Source organism: Lampetra fluviatilis, chromosome 36 (genome assembly GCF_964198595.1).
Source record: "Lampetra fluviatilis chromosome 36, kcLamFluv1.1, whole genome shotgun sequence".
Lineage (NCBI taxonomy): Eukaryota > Metazoa > Chordata > Hyperoartia > Petromyzontiformes > Petromyzontidae > Lampetra > Lampetra fluviatilis.
In genome coordinates, this window is record NC_136310.1 from 6,795,767 (window position 1) to 6,820,145 (window position 24,379).

The 24,379-nt window shown below is 49.6% G+C and overlaps 1 protein-coding gene and 1 non-coding gene across 2 annotated transcripts; one reads left to right on the forward strand and one right to left on the reverse strand.

The window, feature by feature from the left end:
• Positions 1–24,379, reverse strand: LOC144945147 (agrin-like). The gene is made up of 8 exons (XM_078873432.1): positions 24,322–24,379; positions 10,083–10,127; positions 9,169–9,384; positions 7,570–7,812; positions 5,976–6,206; positions 5,197–5,403; positions 2,619–2,846; positions 1–254 (listed from the first exon to the last, which is right to left on the reverse strand). The coding sequence occupies exons 1-8, from the start codon at positions 24,377–24,379 to the stop codon at positions 1–3; spliced, it is 1,482 nt and encodes a 493-aa protein (XP_078729558.1).
• LOC144945180 (U6 spliceosomal RNA) lies at positions 13,577–13,677 on the forward strand. The gene has a single exon (XR_013639627.1). It is a non-coding gene; the product is annotated as a U6 spliceosomal RNA (small nuclear RNA).

Consider the following 24,379-nt stretch of genomic DNA (forward strand, 5'->3'; position numbering starts at 1 on the left):
TCACGTGAACGATGGTGGTCGCCCGCACGAGTGGCCGGCCGCGGACTCACTGCAAGTGCCGGCGCTGGCCACGGAGATGTCGACCTGCTGCTCGCACGCGCGCACTCGCAGCTCGCACTCGCTGCCGTACGTGTTGCCATCCGTGCCGCACACGGGCGCCGGCACGGGCGTGCAGGCGCGGGCGCAGGTGCAGCGCGGCCCCGACGGGCCCTCCTGGCACACGGCGCCCAGCCGGCACGCCGGCACACACCGGCCTGCGCACACGCACAAAGGTAGCCTCAACAGACTGTTGGGGCAAGTGCTGTTAGCGAGTAGCACCTATGACGTACGAGGGGGTGGGTGGCTGGCACCACGCCGGGCCGCCTTTGTCTCCCCAGTGGCTGTTTGACTTGCATCCCACTGGGATTTTTGCACACAGCGTTGGTGTACGGTGATTTATTTTCTGCAATATTTTGCTGTCTTTTCTTGGATTTTCTGTTTGCACTTAGTCACATATTCACTTTAAGATGTTTTTTTGTTCATGTTTTTGTTTTTTGTTTGTTGTGGTTGCACCCGATTCAAGAGCCGAATGGCTCACAGGGCTATACCTAATAAATTAACTTGAACTTTACACATAGGTACTCATTTGAGGCAACCTCGGGGTGGCCCAGGATCGGTTCAAATATTCGTAACTCTTGTTAGTGGCCGTGAGCGGCAATCGAACTCAGGTTGCCGGATTCGTAGCGCTAACCGCTACACTACCGCTCCCCACACACAGACGCACGTGGATTTACCGCCCAGTGCCCCCGATACACCACACACTAGGGGGGGAGGGGGAACGGATGAACCTGCAATTCTAGCAGTAGTTGTATTTACTTAAGTTGCTTATTTACTCGGGAGAGCCTCAACGAGACACTTGTTCAGGAGGGTCCCGCCCAGCTATGTTCACAGTTGGGGTTTGAGCGTGTTGCTTCTGCTGCGTGTGATCCCAAGCGACAGGGCGGCGGGGGGGCCGCAGTGGTCAGATGTTAACTCCCTCGCCTGGTATATAGAAGGTCATGGGTTTTAACCCGACCCTGACGCCTGTATATTTGGAGTTTGCGTGTTCTTCCCCGTGGTCGCGTGGATTTTTCTCCGGGTCCTCCGGATTTTCCCTCCACATTTAGAATAAACGTCACGCGTTTAGAGTGTTTGGCTGCTATACATTTCCATGTGACGATAAGCAACTTCGTTGAGCTATAATCCGTGGCCAGGTCGCTTCTAAAAAAGAGCTACATAGCTCAGTGGGCCTTACCTGGCAATATAAAAAATAGTTTGCTTTCGTTTATTTTTCAGCACGCTTGGCCAAGGCCAGTTACGTTGGCTTGTCGGAGGAAACTGGAGAACCGTGGAATCTACCCACGCAGGACCAAGTGGAGAGCATACAAATACACATTTCCCCAGTTGAGTCTCTAACAAACTGTTGGGGCAAGTGCTGTTAGCGAGCACCTATGAAGGCCGGCATGGTACACGAGGGGGTGGGTGGCCAGCACCACGCCCGGCCGCCTTTGTCTCCGAAGTGGTGTTATTTACGCATCTCACCAGGTACAGTACTCATTTGAGGCTGAGTCTACATAGGGGGGAGACCCAGGTACCCAGTGCAGATATCCGTCACAGTAAGCGGGAATTGTGTGACTTGCATCCCACTGGGATTTTTGCACGCGGCGTTGAAATGCGGTGTTTTTTCTGGAAGACTTTGCTGTTTTTTCCAGGATTTTTCTGTTGCGTGTAGTCACTTTAAGATGTTTCTTGTTCATGTTTTTGTTTCATTGCGGTTGCACCCGAGTCAAGAGCCGCATGGCTCACAGGGTTATACCTAATACATGAAACTGAAAAAAACCCGAATCTTACTCGGGTCCCCGGGTTCGTAGCTAACCGCCGCACACCCGGTCCACGCAGACAGGCACTTGGGCAGCTTTCGATTGGGCAGCTTTCGTTCAGACGTCAGCGTTTGAACGAATGCTGCCCAATCGATTTGGCCGGGAGGAGGGGGTGGGGGTCATGTCTCGCCATCCCCGCCATCCCCACGCCACCTGCACCCTCGGGCTCTGTGCCCTCATTGTAGCCAGGGCGGGTGGGGCAGACCAGACGGGGAATGCGGTAGGGCTGAACGATTAATTGATTTTAAATCGAAATCGCAATTGGAAACAATGCGATTAGCAAATCGGAAAGGCTGCGATTTTTTTTGCGATTTGAAAAGTCCAATTACTTTCTTATTAGATTTTTTTTCTTTTTTCTTACTTTAACTTTATATATGTAACTTAACAATTGTTCTGTTTGATTGTTCTATTTCAATGAAAAGTTTTAATAAATACATGTTGGAAGCAATTCACATCTTTTAAGTTTTCATCCTTGCATTAGAATTTCTAGAGCAGTTAAAATGTTGATGGTATCATGTGGCAATGCTCCATCACACATTTTAAATAGCAGCGAATATTGAACTGAAGCTTCTCTTAAAAAAAATGTCATCGCAAATCGCAATATCTGTCAGAAAAATCGCAAGTGGATATTTTCCCCCCAAACCGTTCAGCCCGCTAGCCATACGGCGCATGCGTGACGAGGTGTGATGGCTGCCGGTAGCCAGTGGTGGGCCCTCTTACCGCATGGCCCACGTCTCGCCATCCTCACGTCTCCGCCGCGCAGCTCGCAGGCGGCCGAGCGTAGCGCGCAGGCGCTGGGGTAGGTGCGCCCGTCCGTGCCGCACACGGGGTCGTAGGGCACCTCGGGGCACGGCGCAGGGCACTCGCACAGCGCCGTGCCCTCGCGCACCGTGCACGAGCTGCCGAAGCTGCACACGGCGCCCGCGCAAGGACTCGGTGTGGAAGCGTCTACAGGGAGGGCGAGGGCAGAGGGGACACGTGCGTGTGTGTGTGTGTACACACGGGTTTGATTGTACATATGTGTTTAAGTGTATTCATGGGTGTGCGTGCATAAGTGTACGTGAGTTTGTGTACGTACAGGTTTGAGTGTGTGTGTGTGCGTGCTTGAATGTGCGTATGTGTTTAAGTGCATTCACGTGTGTGTGCATAAGTGCGTGTGTTGCGTAGGTGTATTCAAACAAGTGTGTGTGCACGTGTATATATGTGTGCATGTGTGTGTACATACACACGTGTACAGTATATGAATATGTGGGTGAGTGCATTCCAACAAAAAGTTAGTCAAATCATTGATATATCTTCAAGTATACAGTTGTGCCTTCCATTCAATCCCTTCTCCCCAGAAAATTCAGATAATCAGTACGATTCAGGGTTGCAATTGAACGCAAACAATGCAATAATCGATCATATTAAAAAAAACATTACGGTAAAATGTAGCGGCCTCTAGTGGCTGCAGGAACCACGAAAACTCATTAAAATAGAGTTTAAAGGAATTTAAAAAAGTCGAAATTTAGAGACACAGTTTGACGCGCCGTATCACGTCGCTTAAGAACCGGCATCAATCAATTACCCTGCACGAACCGCTATACCCCCGGGTTCTACGTGGAAGAGGATGACCTAAACCTGGCCTCGGCATAGGAATGTGGAACTTCCACCAATGGCTCAAGACCACCGAGGCTCAGGATATATAACGTGGCAAGATCGACTTTCACTCTGCACATGAACAGCCCCATTCTCTCCATCCAGTGCAGGATGAGGGCCTTCTCACGCTGTGCAGGCTGTGGAGGGCTGTCTGACCATACTTCACCACGACGGTCAATGCCGGGAGCATAGGTGCTGGGGGAAACTCTGCATGTTTCTGCACTGCCCTCTGCTGACACTGTTTTGACCGTGTATTTCTTTTCTTTTTTGGATAAAATATTTGTAAAAGTTTCAATAATTATAGTTTTTACCTGTCGGGCACAGAACTCTCCAAGACGGCAAGGGTTAGAAGGGAAAACAAGAAGGAAAGAGACAAACCTCAAGGAAAAAAAACAGTTCGTTTTTTTTAAATCAGTAAAAGGGTTAAGAACGTTTGCAAGCAACACGAACGGACCATGTGACGAAGGGACATGGCAAGTGAGGGTTGCTGTGGTTACGGCATGCATCGGTCGCCATGACAACAACAAAAAGATGGTGGCATCACGTGATGGATGAGGTGCGATTGGTTGATGAGGTGACGATGATGACAAAGGGTCAAGAACGGAGGCGGTTAGTTTTCAAGCAGCAAAAGTTATCAAAAAAAATCTGTAGTCTACTTTGGATATTTCAACATTTACGCCACAACTTTTCGCAACTGTGATAAATATTTATCAAAGAAAGATCTTCATTGAGGCTGACATTTTCTGCCCAACTACCTCCAGCATCTTTTTGAAGCAGACACAGCCTGGCTTAATGGGAACCGTTGGGCTAACATTGGTTCAACGTTAGACCAACGTTGGCATGTGGTTGGAACCGTTGGTTCAACGTTGGAATAACCTTGGCATGTGATTGGAACCGTTGGTTCAACGTTGGACCAACAGAGGCATGTGGTTGGAACCGTTGGAAGAACGTTGTCCCAACGTTGGCATGTGGTTGGAACCGGTGGTTCAACGTTGGACCAACGTTGGCATGTGGTTGGAACCGTTGGGCCAACGTTTTGTGTTTACTAGGAAGCTCTGCGCTCTGACCTCTGAGCCACGAGGCCTCATCCGAAATTCGGGAAACCCTAAGTCGTGTCTTCTCCAAATCCTCAGGCAGCCCTGCCTTTGTGGTGTGACCCCGTTGAAAAGGGCAGTCCATCTTAACCTTGAATCTAGCGATAAAGACATAACGTTCTAGGAACGAGGCCATTATGCGGATTGAAGAGGAGTGATTTGAGACAAGGATGCATTAATGGTTCTGTATTTGGTTTAAAAATTATTGAAATTGTAGCCTTTGCAAAAACTCAATAAAGCTAAGACAGTAAATATTGAACAAACTTTAAACAAATCCCAAACGCCAAACGGAATGAGTAACGATCATAGCACCATCTCCTCTCCTACAGGAATTTCCTCCATGCACTCGGGTTTCCACCCACGTGTGCAGTATACATGTATAGCATCAACAACCAATCCTCCCAATATGGGACCACAGAGCTTGGGCGATTGATTGTTGTCGCCGGCTCAGGCTGCCTTCCTACTTGTCTGTGTTTTCCCACGCCGTCTGAATCACTTTCCCCCACCCACCCCACCCCTCAGACAAGACTGCTGCCCCTCGCGCCCTCGTCCCACCCCCTGCGTACCGCAAGGCCCCTTGGCGATGGTCGGGAGATTCTGCCGTTCGAGGCACTCAGCCTTCTTCCTCTCGCAGTCGTTGGCGAAGGTTCGCTGCTCGCCGGCGCACACCGGGGCCCAGCGGCCCTCGCACACGAGGCGCTCGCACGAGCAGCGCGCCACGCCGTTCCGCACTGAGCACTCCGCGTTGAACTGGCACTTCTCCTTGCACTGGTCTGTGTGCGGCGGGGCGCGGCGGGAGGCAAGGGGTGTGGTATTGTGGGGGGGGGCATCAAATGCACTGTTTAGTCCATGGGCCAGAACAAAAAATAGTCCATGGACCAGAGCAGAAATTGATTTCTGTCAATCGAGGCCACAGCACATCGAGTGGCAGGGGACATCACGTGTTGAAGGCTCACTGCTGGAAGTTCTCGGGATAGGCCCAGGTGCCGTGGCTTGACTGATGTGCCATCCTAGGTGCAGGAAGTCAAGGGACAGACCCAGGTGCCGCGAGTTGGACCGACCAGCAGATGCACCACCTGTGTTCCCCACCGCGGTCACCTCGCTGAGTTCTATACTGGGCATCGGTGAAAAAGAGCTTCATAGCTCAGACGGATTCCTCCAGTCTAAATAAATATTCTGATTCTGATCTGCCCGGGGCTCCACTCGTCGTTGTGAGCGTCGCACCTCCTCATCCCCTCCGCTATTATTTTTATCACTGCTGCCAGAGGGCGAATTGCCTCCAAATCACCCGACAGCATCCCAGGGAACCTCGCCACTCGCCGTGGCCACGAGCGCGCCCCTTTACCGGCGGGCGTGCAGGCCCCGTCGTGGAGTTTGGCGAGCGCCACCCCGCGTAGGGCAGCGGTGCGCACGACCGCGCACTCGCTGGGGTAGGTGGCGCCATCGTCGCCGCACACGGGCCCTCGCCCCGGCGGGCACAGCGCCGGGTCCGGGCTCACCACCGCCCTCAGCGTGCCGGCCTCCATGCGGCACAGCCGCCCGGAATCCGAGAGGCGCCGCGTCGCCTTGCAAGCGTCTGGGGGGACGGGGGGGGACAGGGCAGGCGGAAGATGCATGGGAGGGGAGAGGCGGTCGGTGGGCAGGGCAGGACGATGCCGACATTGGATCGTGATGGCAGATCGGAATGGCAAACAAACAACCTGGATTCGCACCACGCGCCGTTGACGGAGCGAACGTCTCGGAGCCGACCTGATGGTAGCTGTCTCTGTGTGGCGTACGGTGCGGTAAAAAGACGAAACAAAGATCCCCCCCCCGTGTATCCTTAATAGACTGTTGAGGCGAGTGCTGTTAGCGAGTAGCACCTATGAAGGCCGGCACGGCACACGATGGGGTAGGTGGCCAGCACCACGCCCGCCGCCTTTGTCTCCCCAGTGATGATGTTTACACACCGAACCAGATACTCATTTGAGGCTGAGTCGACCTAGGCGATGCCCAGGACCGGTTCAGATAATCGTCACCGATTTTGGCCGTGAGTGGGAATCGAACTCGCGATCGCCGGCTTCGTAGCGCAGCGCTACCCGCTGTACTGCACGTGCGCGTTTTTGCTGGCTCCCAACATTTACTGGCGTCCGCTGCCACTGCCGGATCACGTGCACATGTGAATTTACTGTGTAAAACAATATTTTCCGCAGGGTTGCGCTTGCGGTGGGTTTAATTCCCGAATCCGGCGCCCTTTACGCGTGTGGAGTCTGTGCGTTCTCTCTCCTCTCCCCCTTGCTCTGCATGGGTTTCCTCCGGGTTCTCCGGTTTCTTCCCAAAGCTAACAAAACACGTGCACATAATTTAATTGGTGTTGGCCAAAACACCCCCAATGCTGAAAATGTCCTGCAAATCAGGGTTGCACTATCGCAGCAACATCGGCACCCACTGCTAAAACTTGGCAGGACTCTACCGAAATTAGAAACTTGATTCTCAGTGATGCTTTCATGGGTAAAACAAGCAGAATAATAATACATCTTGCAGTATGCTGGAACACCCCAATCACCAGCAAAGCTTTCCGTGACTTAAACTATAATCATGATGCAAGGCCCACTGAGCTATCTGGCTCTCTTTCAATGACCTGGCCAACAAATGATAGCCCAATTAAGTGGCTTAAATCTATAGCAGTAGCCAAGTACTCTAAACGCACAATTCAACATGTGGATAGCAAAACCAGAGAAAAATCCACGCTACCACGGGGAGAACATGCAAACTCCAAATACACAGGTGTCAGGGTCGGGATCGAAACCACGCCCTTCTGTAGACCAGGCGAGGTAGTTAACATCTCGCCACCGCGGTATGGCCCAATTCTTCTGGCTTTTACGCGATTTCACCCCGCATCACGATCGCTTCCCGCCTTCAAACAAAGCCTGGCGCAGGCCTCGGTGGCGGTCGCTTACCGCAGGGCCCGTCGAACACCTTGTAGACGACCTTGCCGGCGCCGCAGGCCTGGCGGTTGAGCTCGCATTCGGATGGATAGTCCCGCCCGTCGCTACCGCACACGGTGCCGGACGAGGACGACGACGAGGAGGAGGAGGGGGGGCACTCCGTCGGGCAGACGCAGCGCGCCCGCTGCAGACCGGCGGACGCCACGCACACGCTCCCGAAGCCACAGCGCACGCCCTCGCACGGGTCCTTGGCACCTGCGGACCAGACGGCGGTTGGCACGGTTGGCTACGTAGTGGTGCGAAAGACGTCCAACCGTACGTACAGCATGTTCCAACCGTCCGAGAGAGTTTACCTATTCATCTAAATCAGCTCAAGCCTTCTGTAAATCACGTGACTTTTGCGTGGCTACATCTGCTGCTACCCATGGTTTGTGTGGTGGATGCGGTTTAGGGTTGCGGCCCATGAGGTTCGCGGATAATCAAATCCAGGGACCTTCTGCATTGGGTTCAGCACACCTGTATGAATATTTTCAAACAGCCGAGCGTAAAGGGTGGACAGAGTGTGTGAAAGGGTGGGTTCACACCGCATTGCTCACAGCAATTAACCAAACGCAAGTGCGGGGAACAACGCATAAACACTGGCCAGTTTCCACAATTAAAACTTTACGAACACCGCACACTGCGTATCTACAGGCCGGCAGGCAATCAGATGGAGGGGGGGGAGTGCAGAGCCCGGGGCAAGAGTTTTGAAAGGATTCTTCATCTCTTGACTCGATGCCGACAGCACGACTACAACTGTGAAGGGGCGACTGCGTGGCTGTGAGGTCAGCTCGTTGAGCTGGCACTGCCGAGATCCAAGTTCAAGCCGGGTTCTCAAAGGGTAGTGAGTCCGATAGTCTCAGCCAGTCACCAAATACTCATACCGTGTCAACCCACATGGTTTCCCCCTGATTCTTGTACAGGGAAATTGAGTTTTCAGGTCCACACGGCGTACAGCCGTTTCAATACGGTCAAACATTTTTTTGTCTACTTATTTATCTCTCTCCCTTGTGATGGGACTTTGTCGGATGCATGTTGAGATTTATAAGGGCACGGGGTGACCAATAAGGTCTGAATTGGTCTGTAATAAGGTATGGACTGATAAAAGGTTGACAGGTATGAATTACTAGACCAAAAAAACCCATCACATTAAATTTGGTTCCGCACTCAATTTTACGGCCGAATTCCAGCTGTGAGAATGAAATATACCGGTTTGACCATCGGGTGACGAACAATTGCTCGCGTATATGCAGAACGGGTGGGAAAGTGCCACCCCCTACTTGTGCAGACCAGCCATCACTTGAAGGGGGACTCAGAGGCAAGCTCTGTGATATCCACATCCGAGGGCCGTTGTCTAAGACCGAGGGTTTCCCTGCTCTGCGAGTGCTCCGAACGGGTTCTACGCCTCGTGACACGACGGCACGATAGCACGATCGAAATAAAAAAAAATAAAAAACCTTGGGAGAGAGAAAGAGAAAAAAACCACCCAAAGAAAACTGATCGGCAGAGAATCCATCGATGCCAGCGGTGGCGGCAGAGGAGGAGGTGTACGACGAGCGGCGCGAGTCGTACCGCAGGGCCCGCGACCCATGACCTTGATGCGCCGCTGCATGGAGCACATGGCGTTCTCGAGCTCGCACTCGCTGCCATAGGTGACGTGGTCCGAGCCGCACACGGGCGCCACTAGGCCCGCGCAGTTGCGCGCCGAGCAGCGGCACACCCCGCGGCTCGCGTTGCGACCGTCGGCCTCGCACGTCGCCCCGAAGCCGCACAGCATGTCGCGGCAGCCTGCGGTGGGGGGCGGCAGGGTCAACATTATTCGGAGAGACCGTTGGTTTCATAGCACAGCAAAACGTTGCGTACTTGAACGTCACACATTGACCACCCCGAAGCTGCAGAGCATGTCGGAGTAGCCTGCGTCCGTGGGGGGCAGGGGTGGAGACGGGCGGTGGGGGGGGGGGCACGGTTGACAAATATTTCGGAGAGATCAATGGTTTCATAGCACAGCCCAAAGTTGGATACTCGAATGTCACGCATTTACCACCCTGGACCAATGAACCTATGACACCCCCAGTGTCGCAGGGTCGCGTGCGGTGTGAATGCACGTTTCTACTCGTGTTTACGAATCCCGAAACCCGCGCACGTACGGCACTCAAGCGCGTTCCTAACCTCGCGTACGTTTACCGACATCCAACGCGCAGCAAAGCGCGCGTCCCCCACGCTCAAGGCGGTTTGCGCCTTATTTCTTGTTGAAGTCCAGTCACCTGTTGTTTACGCATGCGGCGGTGTAAGCCGTCACCTGCTCTCGGTGTTCACAAATCGGGACCTTCTCCCACGTCCGCCTGTGCCCAAGCTTCCAGCGAGTGGGGATACGGGGCCTCCGGGGTTGATCGTGGGGTCGACGGCGGTTGCCGGTACGTTAAAAGCGTGCGCTGTGTATCTATTCTCGGCGCCGACGGTTTCGGAGGCTTCGTTGCATCACTCACCGTGCATGGGCGCTGAGAACGGTTTGTCATCCAGGGTCGACTCATCTGCAAGAAACAAACAACAATAAGTATTGTGACGGGCAACTTTTTTTCTGGGAAGGGGAACAGTCAAAGTTGTAACGGAGTAATGGGAGCTAAGATGAGAATAAATGGGGAGAAGGGGGCGGCATCTGGGAGATGGGAGAGGTTCAGAGTGGGGGTGGCCACACATAAGTCACGTGATTTCGGGAAGGCTTGAGCTGATTTAGATATATAGGTAATAATGATTATGTGCCGATTACTCTACGAATGGGTTGGGAGTGGTGGCGCAGTGGTTAAGCATCGTGCGCTAAGAAACCGCCCGAGACCTGCTTTTGATTCCTGGCCACGGGCTATCGTCAATGGCAGGTAGCACCTGAACCTGGTCCTGAGTCACCAACCCGCCACCAAGCATCCGTGATGAAGTGCGGCCAAACATCTCTCACAACTCCGTGTGGAGGCCCTCGTACATCCAGCGGCGGATTGATGAATGCCTATAAGTGATTACTTACGATTTCTATCACCACACTTTATATAAAAAACACACACACTGTCCTTTTGTCCGTGCACAGGCGCATGCACGGACACATCACCTTGCCAACTCTTTGTCTCGTCCGTTTAAATTTTAAAACAAGACTACATCATTTGGTGAAATTGCATTGGTGCACAAGCACAAATGACAAAACTGAACATGTTCGTCAATGGCACTGTGGCCTTAAAATGAAAAAAACCCTACATTATTGGCGACGTTTCAGGCAGTGGCCATTTATTTGATATAAAGAAGAAGAACCATCATCAAAATGACCTATCATAATGTGTCATCACGTCGTGGACGCCTGCGATCAAATCACCCCGGATGTCGGAAGCTAAGCATGCTTGAGCCTGGTTGGTTCCTTGCAGAGGTGACGACTGTACTTGGGCTTGCCAGGTGTTGTAGGCGATTATCACGGTTGGCTATGTACGGCGCAAAACAAGTTCAACATACACATATACACACACACACAACCAATACTAGAGAGTGTGCAGGCTGTGCAACTGCACCAGGGGCCCAAAGGGCCGGAAGGGCCCAGAGGTTCAACAACAACATTGCAGTGTGGGCCAGGAGGTAGCAGTGGTGTCTCTCCCCCCCCCCAACCCCCTCGTATACAGCACAATGCTGGGTTTTCTCCGGGTTTCTCCTCCCACACGAATGCCAAACCACTCACGGATGCAATTAGCCAAAAGCCTCAATGTAGCAGGAGCATGCCGTCTTGAGACGTAGTGAGTTATTGTTTTTTTCCCTTTCCCCGGTGGTAAATAATCGGCAGTAATTGGCAGTGGCGTGCAAAGCTTTTCGAGAAAACGTCAATTCCTGTGCCGCAAGGGAAAAAGCCCGGGCCTAGGAGTTTTTACTTCGGCGGCGGGTGATGCCTCATCTTGAGGAATGAATTTACCGACGGTGATGGGGATCGGGACAATGCAATTTCGTTGGCAAGGTCCAGCCGTAGGGAGGAGGGAAAAGGGTTCACTTCGTGGGAGGTGACATCTTGGGGGGGGGGGGGGGCGCGGGGGGGGGGGGGCGATAAGGTGCCAAGATCGTGAAGTCATGGGCGAAGTCGAGCGTGAAGGCACTGTACCGTGTATGCACGGGGAGTGGTCGGACATGGAAGAAAATGTCGAAAATTTCACAAGCGAAAATCGTGCTGCTCACTGTGCCCCGTGGGAGTGGTACGGAGTAAGTGGCTCACAACCCGGAGGTCATGAGGTCAAATACCACGGCCGGGAGGGGAGGGGGGGCCCACGAAGCAACCGCCGCCTGTTTTGCCGTCCACATAAACGGTTGCCGCCAAAGTCGGAGCATTACACGGGGGGGCGGGGGTGGGGCACACGTCTGGATACAGAGGGTTACTTCCAGTAGCGGCGTAGCGAGTGTGGGGCAAGCAGGGGGAGCCTTGAAATATCCCTGTAATTTCTTCAAATAAATATATTGACCCTATGCGTTAAAAAAATGTTTATAATACAGGTGTTGAGATGTTCAACCACCATATTGACGACGATTGCAAGGCATCAAGTGGGCATCAACCGCACATGCTTGTGGTAAAGCATGGAAACAAACATGCTTTGCTCATAACGAATGCATTGCCCTTGACATTGATTGGCCCACACCGAAGACAGCATCCTCTATGGCCTTGTCTCTGCACCAGTATTAGACCATCAACATTACAAAATGCGAACAGCACTAAGGAAATGCAAACGCCAATTTTTTCATGAACAAAAAATACAAACGTAACTATTTTTTATTTTATTTGTCAAAAGCGACCTGGCTATCACATATAATAGCTCAACGAAGTAGCTTATCATCACGTGGAAATGTACACTGTATAGCAGCCAAATTCTCTGAAAGCACGTTTCTAAATGTGGAGGGAAAAACCAGAGGACCGGAGAAAAATCCACGCGATCACGGAGAGAGAGATACGCACATTACAATTATGTAGACGTCAGGGTCGGGATGTGTCCTGACTTTTGGGCCACCCTGCATATTGCTCCTTTCGGGGTCGTGGTGCTCTTGACGAAGGTGCTGTGGTTTTTTTTCTTTCCCTCTGCCTCTTCAAAGAAGGTTTTTTTTTTTTACAAAGCACGTACTTACGGAACCCTCGTCATCACTGGGGCAGAGTGGCAAATTGTGGGGAAACTTTGCGGTTGGCAAACGTAACAAAAATGAGAACCGCTACATGGAGGTGCTTATTATTAACACCACGTTACGTAATTCGCCAACGCCACTTGTATACACGCAACATACCGTAGCGTACACACTAACACAACGTGTATTACTGTGGTGTATACTATAGGAGTTTACGTTTACTACGATTCTCTTTCATCTTAATAATAATATTGTCCATTACGGGGCAAAGTCATACTTCACTACGCTGGTCGGGGCTAGGGCCGGTACAGATATCGCTCGCCACTGACCCCCACCCCCCCTCCCGTATTGCCTTAACAAGACTCACAAGTGCTGTTAGCGAGTAGGATGGTATGTGGCCTCCTCATCCACGCTGGGCTAGGTGTGTCCGAGTACCCACACTTTACCCCACCACCGCACGCCAAATCCTAGCCTCTGACCCATTAATACTGCTGGGTGGACAGAATCATGGAGGGGGCGGTGGGGCGGGGGGTGGAGATTTTTTTTAATTGCCCCCCCCCCCCGTGCCCCAACCCCCCCCCCCCCCCCCCGGGAGATCGAAGGTCAAGCGGTGACCTCTGCATCGCGAGTCGAGCGCGGTTACCATCTGCGCGCACGGCAGCGTGCCCTGCGATGGAGTAATACTAATAAATAATCATAAATAAATAAAGATCGCGGAACCGCGCGCAATTTTCAGACGCCCGCAAAAATGCAACTGAGCAGGTTTGCCAAGGTCGGGAGTCTTCGAGAGAGAGAGAGGGAGAGGGCGAGAGACAGGGGGGACGTAGAGAGAGAGAGAGAAGGGAGAGAGGGGGGGGTAGAGAGAGTACAGATACTAAAATTGGAACGATACAGAGAAGATTAGCATGCCCCCTGCGCAAGGATGACACGCGAATTCGTGAAGCGTTCCATATTTTTTTAAAGATAGAGGTGGTAGAGAGAGAGGGGGTAGAGAGAGAGGGAAGGGGTAAGGAGGAGGAACAGAGCGTGCTTCTTCGTGTTGATGTTTGTGTCTACGAAGAAAGTAGCACAGATTGATTTAGTTTCACAAAGGGAAAATAGTTAAATATTTCATTTAAATAGGGGGGGGGCACATAAAGCAAAGCATTGAACAAAAAAACTGGAATGATGAACGAAGCAAAGTGCCGACTACACTGAGCATCGTCTTGTTTCCTCTGATCGTAAAAAGAAAGAGAGAAAGGGAGAAGGTTACATAGAGAGAGGGCGAGAGAGTGAGCGAGAGAGTGAGCGAGAGGTGGGGGTTTACATAAAGCAAAGTAAAAAAAAACGAAATGATGAACGAAGCAAAGTGCCGACTACACCGAGCATCTTCTTGTTTCCACTGATCGTAAAAATAAAAAAATAAAAAATAAAAAAGAGAGATAGAGGGGGAGGGAGAGGGTGAGAGGGAGAGGACGAGAGATATCGTGGCACTGGCACAAGCCCGCCTCCTCCTCATCCCACCTCACAGCCGTCGCATCTCTCCGCGTCCAGTCCAAACAAAGACTCTGCTGGAAGACCGCGGTGGCATCAGTTGAGTGTCCAGTTGCGTACGTTGAACTTCTTTCGCGCCGTACGTAGCCAACCGCGCTAATTGGAGGTGCGGGGGAAGGACAACGACCTGAATCGAGTGCATAGCTCCGGTGGCTTCCTGATATTGGAAGGAAGAGCTTTCCAGACGGCCGCAGAAGCGCCATCTGAGAGGGCGCTACGCGGTGACCTACGTCTTTGTTCAACGGCTGAGTCGAAAGCCGCTGCTGCTGCTGCCAGGATGACCGGAGTGTTGCGTGATGATGGTTTATACTCCTTGAGATCAGCGAAGTATCGTGGTTCATTTGTGGCGAGCGCTTTGTGTGTGTAACGAGTGCGACACTAATTCTAGATTTGAAGCTTTCGTGACTGCAAGGATTCATACTCTTAGGTTTTTTCGGTAAAGTCACTTAGGTAAAAAATAATACAAATAAGATAATAATAAATGGAAATAAATCTATTAATTGATTTATTTTCATTTATTATTATTTTATTTTAATGAAAATAAATCAATTAATTGATTTATTTTAATTTTATTTTTATTATTTTTTACCTACTTGACTTTACCGAAAATACCTAAGAGTAAGAGTGCGACACTGACCATACACGCTTTGATCAATCGTCTGCGAAAAATACCTTAAATTACCTTAAGCGCAAGCCCCCCCCCCCAACTGCAACTGCGATGCCCTGGCCTGCCGCGAGCACGCAGTGACCTGGGAACGTCAGATTGAGACGCGGGCTCGACATCTTTACCCAAGAGCCTGATATGGCATGGAAGCCCTCATTAAGTTAGTTTGTTTGCTTGAATTTACACGTGGAGATACAGAACGGAGGTCTGTTTTCCACAATGGAGGTTTTTGGATTAGGTCGCGTGAGTATTAATGACACAGCCAATGAGCAAGGTTCGTCACGTAAACAAAATATGCCAATAAATATTCGAATTTGTACTTAGGGAGAGAGATACAGAAAGCAGTTCTGTCACTCTGATGTGCAATTGCTAATACTGGCGTAGAGTGTTACACTAAATTAATCACATTTGGAATTCCTCTTTGGCAGAAGGGGGCGGTGGGGGGGTGGGGGTCCCCTTTCTGAAATATCGGTCTCGTTCTTTTTTGTTGTCGTTCAACAATCTGCTCGCGCTATCGGTGCCACGCCACGAGATGAACGGCCCATTGCTCTGGAACATTCCGCGCAAGACGGTGCGGGGTCTCGCACGGTGACCGGCGGCTCTCTCTCTCTCTTTCTGTTCCGGGCGGCCGTCGACAAAGTCGATCGGCGCACGTGGCGGACGAGGAACTTGCGTTTTGTTTTTTTCTTTCTCGGAGATGGGCGAAGACCCCGGGGCGGGCGCAGGACGACACGCTGGTGGCGGGACGACGTCGCTCGGCTGGCCTGGGAACGCCGGGGAACTCCCCCAGAAAGAGCTAGAGTCTGTGTATAGTGTAGTGTATAGTGTAGTGTATAGTGTAGTGTATTGTGGTGTAGTGTATAGTGTAGTGTAGTAGTGGAGCAGTGTATAGTGTAGTGTATAGTGGTGTAGTGTATCGTGTAGTAGTGTATAGTGTAGTGTATAATGGTGTAGTGTATAGTGTAGTAGTGTATAGTGTAATAGTGTAGAGTGTAGTAGTGTATAGATGTGTATAGTGGTGTAGTGTATATTGTAGTAGTGTATAGTAGTGTACAGTGTAGTAGTGTATAGTGTAGTAGTGTATAGTGTAGTGTATAGTGTAGTAGTGTATAGTAGTGTATAGTGTAGTGTATAGTGTAGTAGTGTAGTAGTGGAGCAGTGTATAGTGTAGTGTATAGTGGTGTAGTGTATAGTGCAGTAGTGTATAGTGTAATAGTGTAGAGTGTAGTAGTGTATAGATGTGTATAGTGGTGTAGTGTATATTGTAGTAGTGTATAGTAGTGTACAGTGTAGTAGTGTATAGTGTAGTAGTGTATAGTAGTGTATAGTGTAGTGTATAGTGTAGTAGTGTATAGTAGTGTATAGTGTAGTGTATAGTGTAGTAGTGTATAGTGGTGTAGTGTATAGTGTAGTAGTGTATAGTGTAGTAGTGTAGAGTGTAGTAGTGTATAGTAGTGTATAGTGGTGTAGTGTATATTGTAGTAGTGTATAGTAGTGTATAGTGTAGTGTATAGTGTAGTAGTGTATAGTAGTGTATAGTGTAGTAGTGTATAGTGGTGTAGTGTATAATGTAGTAGTGTATAGTGTATAGTAGTGTATAGTGTAGTGTATAGTGGTTTAGTGTATAGTGTAGTAGTGTATGGTGTAGTAGTGTATAGTGTATATTAGTGTATAGTAGTGTATAGTGTACTGTATAGTAGTGTATAGTGTAGTAGTGTATAGTGTAGTAGTGTATAGTGTATAGTAGTGTATAGTGTAGTGTATAGTGGTTTAGTGTATAGTGTAGTAGTGTATGGTGTAGTAGTGCATAGTGTATATTAGTGTATAGTGGTGTAGTGTATAGTGTAGTAGTGTATAGTGCAGTAGTGTATAGTGTAGTAGTGTATAGTAGTGTATAGTGTAGTGTATAGTGTAGTAGTGTAGTAGTGGAGCAGTGTATAGTGTAGTGTATAGTGGTGTAGTGTATAGTGCAGTAGTGTATAGTGTAATAGTGTAGAGTGTAGTAGTGTATAGATGTGTATAGTGGTGTAGTGTATATTGTAGTAGTGTATAGTAGTGTACAGTGTAGTAGTGTATAGTGTAGTAGTGTATAGTAGTGTATAGTGTAGTGTATAGTGTAGTAGTGTATAGTAGTGTATAGTGTAGTGTATAGTGTAGTAGTGTATAGTGGTGTAGTGTATAGTGTAGTAGTGTATAGTGTAGTAGTGTAGAGTGTAGTAGTGTATAGTAGTGTATAGTGGTGTAGTGTATATTGTAGTAGTGTATAGTAGTGTATAGTGTAGTGTATAGTGTAGTAGTGTATAGTAGTGTATAGTGTAGTAGTGTATAGTGGTGTAGTGTATAATGTAGTAGTGTATAGTGTATAGTAGTGTATAGTGTAGTGTATAGTGGTTTAGTGTATAGTGTAGTAGTGTATGGTGTAGTAGTGTATAGTGTATATTAGTGTATAGTAGTGTATAGTGTACTGTATAGTAGTGTATAGTGTAGTAGTGTATAGTGTAGTAGTGTATAGTGTATAGTAGTGTATAGTGTAGTGTATAGTGGTTTAGTGTATAGTGTAGTAGTGTATGGTGTAGTAGTGCATAGTGTATATTAGTGTATAGTGGTGTAGTGTATAGTGTAGTAGTGTATAGTGCAGTAGTGTAGAGTGTAGTAGTGTATAGTAGTGTATAGTGTAGTGTATTAATGCTTTAGTCTGTCACCAGGGAAAGGGGAGGTGTTCACCACCACTACTCAACACGCTGCTGCTGCCGCCGTGAGCCTCACCAGGACAAGCGAACTGAGAAACGAAGGAGGAAGAGAACTGTGCAGTTATCGGTGACCGAGTTGAACCCTTCAACCCGGTTTAATCGCGGGCAGCTGCCCGGATTTGAACTCAGCGGTGCCAGCGCAGCAATTTAACCTCTGACCTATAAGCTTGCTGGCCATCTCTGGTCACATTATTTTGAGAAATATGTATTTTTCCCTCCCCACCTCCCACGTATTTTACAGACAGCATGTGAATCATTGATAAGAGCTTTATTCTTCTTCATGGTATTTTCCTTTTTATTGTGCATTCTTAAATATAGGTAATTGTCGTTCGAGCGATAAGTGAAGAAATATCGATAGCCTGAGCTCTCTGCCTGCCCGGGTGGAAAGTGGTGGTGCTGAATCCTGGCCCAGCCTGGCTCAACAATTCAACAAACGATGAAAGCCGGAGTCAGGCTAACGCTCATCCAGCAGTGGATTGACACCACGAACGGACTGTGCACATCCACGCTCTGTTTGCGAGTGTAATCACAGTAATGGGTAAAAAGGAATCTGTAAACACGCACGCACGCACACGCGAGTACAATAGATTCAAGATTTACGTTCCAAATTCAATCAGCTGTCAACTTCAATCACGGCGCTTTCCCACGTTGCCAAAAAAATAAAATACGGTGAAATATTGCAGCGTCGGCGCACGGAGGTAACGTATGGCGCAGCGACTGGGAAAACGAACATACTTCGCTTGATGATGCCTTTCATTCACCCAGGAGACGCTCAGTGCGAGTCTCAGGACTCTTTGTGCAGGAATCGCCCCGTCATCCGCAGAGATGGAGCGATTAAATCAGTTCGCGTGCGGAAGCCAGATGGATTGTTGAATCGCAAGACTGCGAGAAAGTTTGCGATGGCTCGGGGAGGCCTTCGTCCGGCAGTGCGTACGTAGACCACGACTCGTGGTGGTGACGCAGTTATTCAAATATACAACGACCTTTAGATGCGTTGCATTGTTTTAACCTGGGTGTCGTAGCAGTGCGTGCTTGTAGTCATTCAGCAGTGGACACATTACGGCTGATGATGTCGCAGCAGTGCATGCTTGTAGTCATCCAGCAGTGGATGATGATCCACTGCTGATGACGATGCTGAAGCGAAAGAGAGGCTGGCAAAATCTGAAAACCCACCGTCCAAGTGGGAATAGCGGCCGGGTTTCTATCGCCGCATTCGAAGAAAAGAACCGAATTCACAGACACGAACGTTGGGCCGCGGATCCATTGAATGCACGCCGTATAATAATGTCTGCTGTGTGTATTTTACGTCTTTTTGAAAATATTCTTTTTTGTAAATTCTCTCCGACGTGCACTTTGTCACGCTGGCGCGTGCAGGCGGACTTGCAAGGGGGTTGTTCGCTCGTCGCATCGATCACGGCGTCCCGGCGACACGGGCACCCCGAGCGCGCAATTCATCTCGACGAGAAAAAAAAGCACACCCTGGTTCCCCATCGGGAGCACTCTGCGATATTAGAAAGAACAAAAATAAAACTTTAACGTAATTATTTTTCGGGCTTGCCGCTGGCGACCGGAGCAGGCGGGTAGAAGGGGGTGGGGGGGGAGAGTTGGCAAAGAGAGCGGGTGGGGGGGGCATCTTTAAGACTCTTCACCCATTCCCGGCGATAGCAACAACAAAAATATTCCGGCTCAATGATGACCGATTAATATTATTGTTGTTGTTACGCTTGTTTGGTTACCCTAACCCCAGAGTCGGCAAAGCAAAAAAAAAACCCTTTTTTTTGTCGAATTCCGTAAAAACAAAAGAAAAATCTCAAATATTACAAGAGCCGCAATGCAGTGTGGGTAAATACGAGACGGCGGGTCCGAAATAAACAACGGCCACGAGGATGTTCTTTAAAGAACTGGGCTTCCATGGTGAACTGGACTTCCACGGTGAACTGGACTTCCACGGTGAACTGGACTTCCATGGTGAACTGGACTTCCACTGTGAACTGGACTTCCATGGTGAGCCTAGACTCCCATGGTGAAATGGACTTTCATGGTGAACTGAACTTCCATAGTGAACTGGACTTCCATGGTGAACTGGACTCACATAGTGAACTGGAATTCCATGGTGAACTGAACTTCCATAGTGAACTGAACCTCCATAGTGAACTGGACTTCCATGGTAAACTGAACTTTCATGGTAAACTGGACTTCCATGATAAACTGGACTTGCACGGTCAGGGGTCCTCAAGCAATGTAACAAGAGCAGCGTGTTTTTTTCCCCCTTCTTCTAACTTCAAGAGCCGCACTGCAGCCCTTAAAGAGCCGCCGCACGCGGCTGCCGGAACCGCGTGCTGCCGACCGTTGCCCTCTAACCCCCTTGTTTCAGGAGAGGGTCCAAATGCAGCGACCGGTGCCGTTTGCGGGCGGCAATGGCTCTTCCTTCATCGTGCAAACCCAATCGCCACCATGGCCCGCAGAGATGTGTTGCTTTTGATTTTGCGGATGGCGACGACTGATACGCTGCGAATGGAACATAACTAAAGCCAAGCCACAGTGAGTGCCATTGTGGTCATGCAAGCCACAGACCCTGGAGCAGACAGCAAAGCCACAGAGACACACAGATATTCGTGGAGATTTGTAGAGTTGCATAGAGACTCAGAGATACGTAGAGACTCATAGAGATACGGACACACAAACAGATACATCAGAGACAAGCCACAGTGAGTGCCATTGTGTTTATGCAAGCCACAGACCCTGGAGCATATAGGAAAGCCACAGAGACACACATATATACATGGAGATTTGTAGAGTTGCATAGACACTCAGAGACTCATAGAGATATGTAGAGACACAACGAGATGTATCAAAGACAAGCCACAGGTGATTATGACCATTCAACCCAAACTATGGACCGTATAGTGAACCAATAGAGACAAATAAAGATTAATATAAACTCATAGAGACGTGTGTATGTTGCACTTCTTTTGCACCGTACGTAGCCAACCGCGTTAATCGGTGTTGCGAGGGGAAGGACAACAAACCAAACGCACAAAAAGCAGTTCTAAAGAGACACATAGAGACACATTAAAGAAAAGGCACTGCGATTGTGGCCATGCTACCCACACAACGGGCACGCAGGAAAGCCACTGCAGTCCGCGTTCCTTCAACGGAGGAAGAGGAGAAACAGCGGACACGAACTCTCTCTCTCTCTCTCTGCTGAAGCCCTCTCTTCGTGGCCAGCATCAGCAGAGGCAGCCTGACCTCGACATTGGCATCGAGCCTCCTGAACGAAGCGCTGCTGGCATCATGCGCAAGAAGAGACTCGTGTGCACGTGTGTTATTCGTGTCACGTTCCAGTGTGCAGGTGTGCCCTATGTTTTCGACGAGAAAATCGCCGTGATATTTCGCAGTCGAAAAGTCCGCCAGCAAAAGGCTCCATTTGCCGCTTGCCCGTGACCCCGATATGAACCCAATTCAAGACTTACAATGGCGAACGCAGATTGATCAATGCGGAAAGCAAGGTGTACATACATCATCACGTGCACAAAAGAGCTCTCGGCTTTATCCAGACCATCGGCTCAAGAGGAACCGCTGGACGCTGTTGTTTAGAATCACCATCGCAACCGGCAGACGCGTGTCTGAAAACCGGCGCAACAATCCCTGCGTTTGGATGACGTTCATAAAACTTGCTCGAGCAGATATGATCGTGGCGCTCTGTCTGCCAGGGCGTTGGCGGCTACGGAACACGTGACCGCCTGCAATCCAGCGCTGTGGGGAGGCAGCAGCAGCAGCAGCGAGGGTTGGTGCATCACAAACACAAATGTTTGCGAAACTCCCTTCCCGTAGGCGTCGAGGTGGTGTCATACCCTGGCTTGGCAGTAGTAGAAGGCAGGATAGCAAATTGTGGAACTCCACCTGTTCTCTCTGTATGGGATTGAGTGTTGCCCCCTCGCACGCGTGGGTTTTCTCTGAGTGCTCCGGGATCCTCCGACATGCAAACACTCATTAATTTGACAATAACACCTTGCTATAGACAGAGGACTGCAGAGCTTGGGAGGATATTTGGCATCGGCTCACCGCTTGGCTGCCTTTTCCCACTTGTCTGCCGGTCCTCTACGTGCCTCCGAGTCAATCTCCCTCTCTCTTCTTGAGTGAGCGAATACTGTGCAGTGGCAGTGCATTACAAGTTTGAAATAATAATAATATTCTTATAAGAACTCCACTGCCATGTGGCACCGGTGCCTCCTTGCCGGGCTACACGAACGCACCGACCCGCAGTGAACTCCACCGCTCCTAAAAACGACGAAATGAGATTAAACACGCGAATAAGATAACAAACAAAAAATAATTCCGGCGAAACCAAAAAACTAATTCAATTTCCCACGGCCTTCCTTATTGATTTGCAATAAAAAAACACGACGCTCTTCCATTAGCCAAATGATTGTTATTAATATTAATGTCATTTTTTTCTTTCACAATTTAAGTTACGGAGGAGCGAGTGTCAAAGCCCTCCCTTAGTTTCTAAGACACTTTCTCCCCAGTTTTGTTCCCGTGGGAACTTCTAATGCCACATACGGGACGAGGAATCCACAATTCTGCCAAAATCGCCAGATGATGCTGGATGTCATTACCAGCGAAACGTCGTACTCTAATTTTTGACGTTGTGGATTTACTCTCCAACACAACGGTGGGTTGAAGTATGAAACCAATTGCCACGTTTTGTTTTCGTTGACAAACCAAACTAATTGGCTGTGTCAGGTGGTGACGTGTTAACGGCACATTGACACTCACGCGACCTAACCCAGAAACCTCTATTATGGAAAACAGACCTCTGTTCTGTATCTCCACGTGTAAATTCAAGCAAACAAACAAAATTAATGAGCGCTTCCATGCCATATCAGGCTCTTGGGTAAAGATTTCAAGGTGCGCCTCAATCTCACGTTCCCAGGTCATTGCGTGCTCGTGGCAGGCCAGGGTATCGCAGTTGCAGTTGGGGGGGGCTTGCGCTTAAGGTAATTTAAGGTATTTCTCGCAGACGATTGATCAAAGCGTGTATGGGGCAGTCAGTGTCGCACTCATTACACACACAAAGCGCTCGCCACAAATGAACCACGATAGTTCGCTGATCTTGTCAAGGAGTATAAACCATCATCACGCGACACTCCGGTCATCCTCGTAGCAGCAGCGGCTTTTGGCTCAGCCGTCGAACAAAGACGAAGGTCACCGCGGCAGGTTAGGGCATCGCAGTTGCAGTGGGCGGCGCGGAATTCAGAAAACTCTCAAACAGCGCAGTGCCTCGCCGCCGTGTGTGTTCGAGAACGGCCCGCAGAAGGCGATATTACAGAGCTGCCTCTGAAATCTCTTCGAGTCACTAGACTCTTATGAAAACGTAACGTTTGACGTCACGACGGCCTAACCGATATTCGTCATTGTCAGTGCGGGACTTTAGCCAACAATGTAATTGCAAAAAACAACTTTAAAATGACGGACTTTTTTGTTGTTGTCGTCATTGGGGACTGGGCTGAGACCATGAACTCACGACACTGGAGAATCCGGTTTCGTCGTGGGCAGCTGCCTGGTCATGAACCTAGGCTCTCAACGGTGCCAGCTCAGCGATCTGACCTCTGACCCACCTTCGTTAGTTATGATCGTATTTGTTTCTCCCGCAGGGTCACGTTCTGCATGCTGGACGTGTTTTTAAATACGAGTACAATACTAACGAAGGTGTCCGTATTTAAAAAGAAACTTATTTACAGAAACCGCTGCCGTAAAACTGGGAATGTAACAAATCGCCGTCCGCGGATTGATGTGTGCGCGTGTGAGAATCAATCATTCACGATTTATGCAAATAATTCGATCGCGCGATACGATTGGCAGGGATGGAATCGAACGCAACTGCGCAGACGACACAGAACAAGGAAGCTCAAATTCAAATGAGAAGGTTTAAAAAAAACCGAGATAATATTAGAATTGATTCTAAAATCGAACCATGACCCTGGGTCTAAATTTATCCACACAAAGAAGCCCTCTCCCCCCTTACAAGAATGCGTGACATCACGCAGCTCCAACATGCTGTGCGCAACTAAGCCCTGGCAAAGCCGCCAAAAAGCCAAACTGGTAAAGTCACGTAGGTAAAAGATAAAAATGTATTCTATTTTATCTTTTACCTACGTGACTTTACCGAAAAAACCAAAGAGAATGGATCCTTGCAGTCACGAAAACTTCAAATCTAGAATCCAAACTGACATATTTACGATTCTCAGAATGCAGTGGTTAACGCCAAACTAAGGACGACCTCGGAGTGTTATCTCCCTCGAATTGGAAGTGAGGGGGCCAAGTCGATTGACGCGTCTCCCTAGTATCCGTGGGTCTCGCGCGGACAGATCAAAAACACACGGGGGTGTCTCATTCACTCACTCGCAAACGGTCACACCCGTCGTCCTTTTCAGCGACAACAAACTCCTCCGATGTTCCCGCCGCCAATGCGGTAATGGGGGCTAATTGCACCCGCCAGACGAATATTTGGGACAGTCGGTCAAGATGTCAGCCTGCCATGGCTTCTCAGTCTCGTTTAATTGAAGCGTCGGATCGATCGATCCATACATTTTTTTTGTAACGAAGCAAATCTACCGACTGTATTTATATCCGTCGAGGTCAAGACGTCACCCGAGGTCACCGTTACCTCGCCGTCGCTTCCTTCCTTCTGCCAGGCCCGGGCAACCAT

Bases quoted from the DNA above. Each gene is read 5' to 3' on its own strand.
- LOC144945147 (XM_078873432.1), bottom strand. From the start codon at position 24,379: ATGGTTGCCCGGGCCTGGCAGAAGGAAGGAAGCGACGGCGAGGTAACG. The intron at 9,385-10,082 runs GTGAGTGATGCA...CCCCCACCGCAG, and splicing joins GTTCTCAGCGCCCATGCACG to GCTGCCGCGACATGCTGTGC. The intron at 255-2,618 runs GTAAGAGGGCCC...GCGTGTGCGCAG, and splicing joins GGCGAGACGTGGGCCATGCG to GCCGGTGTGTGCCGGCGTGC.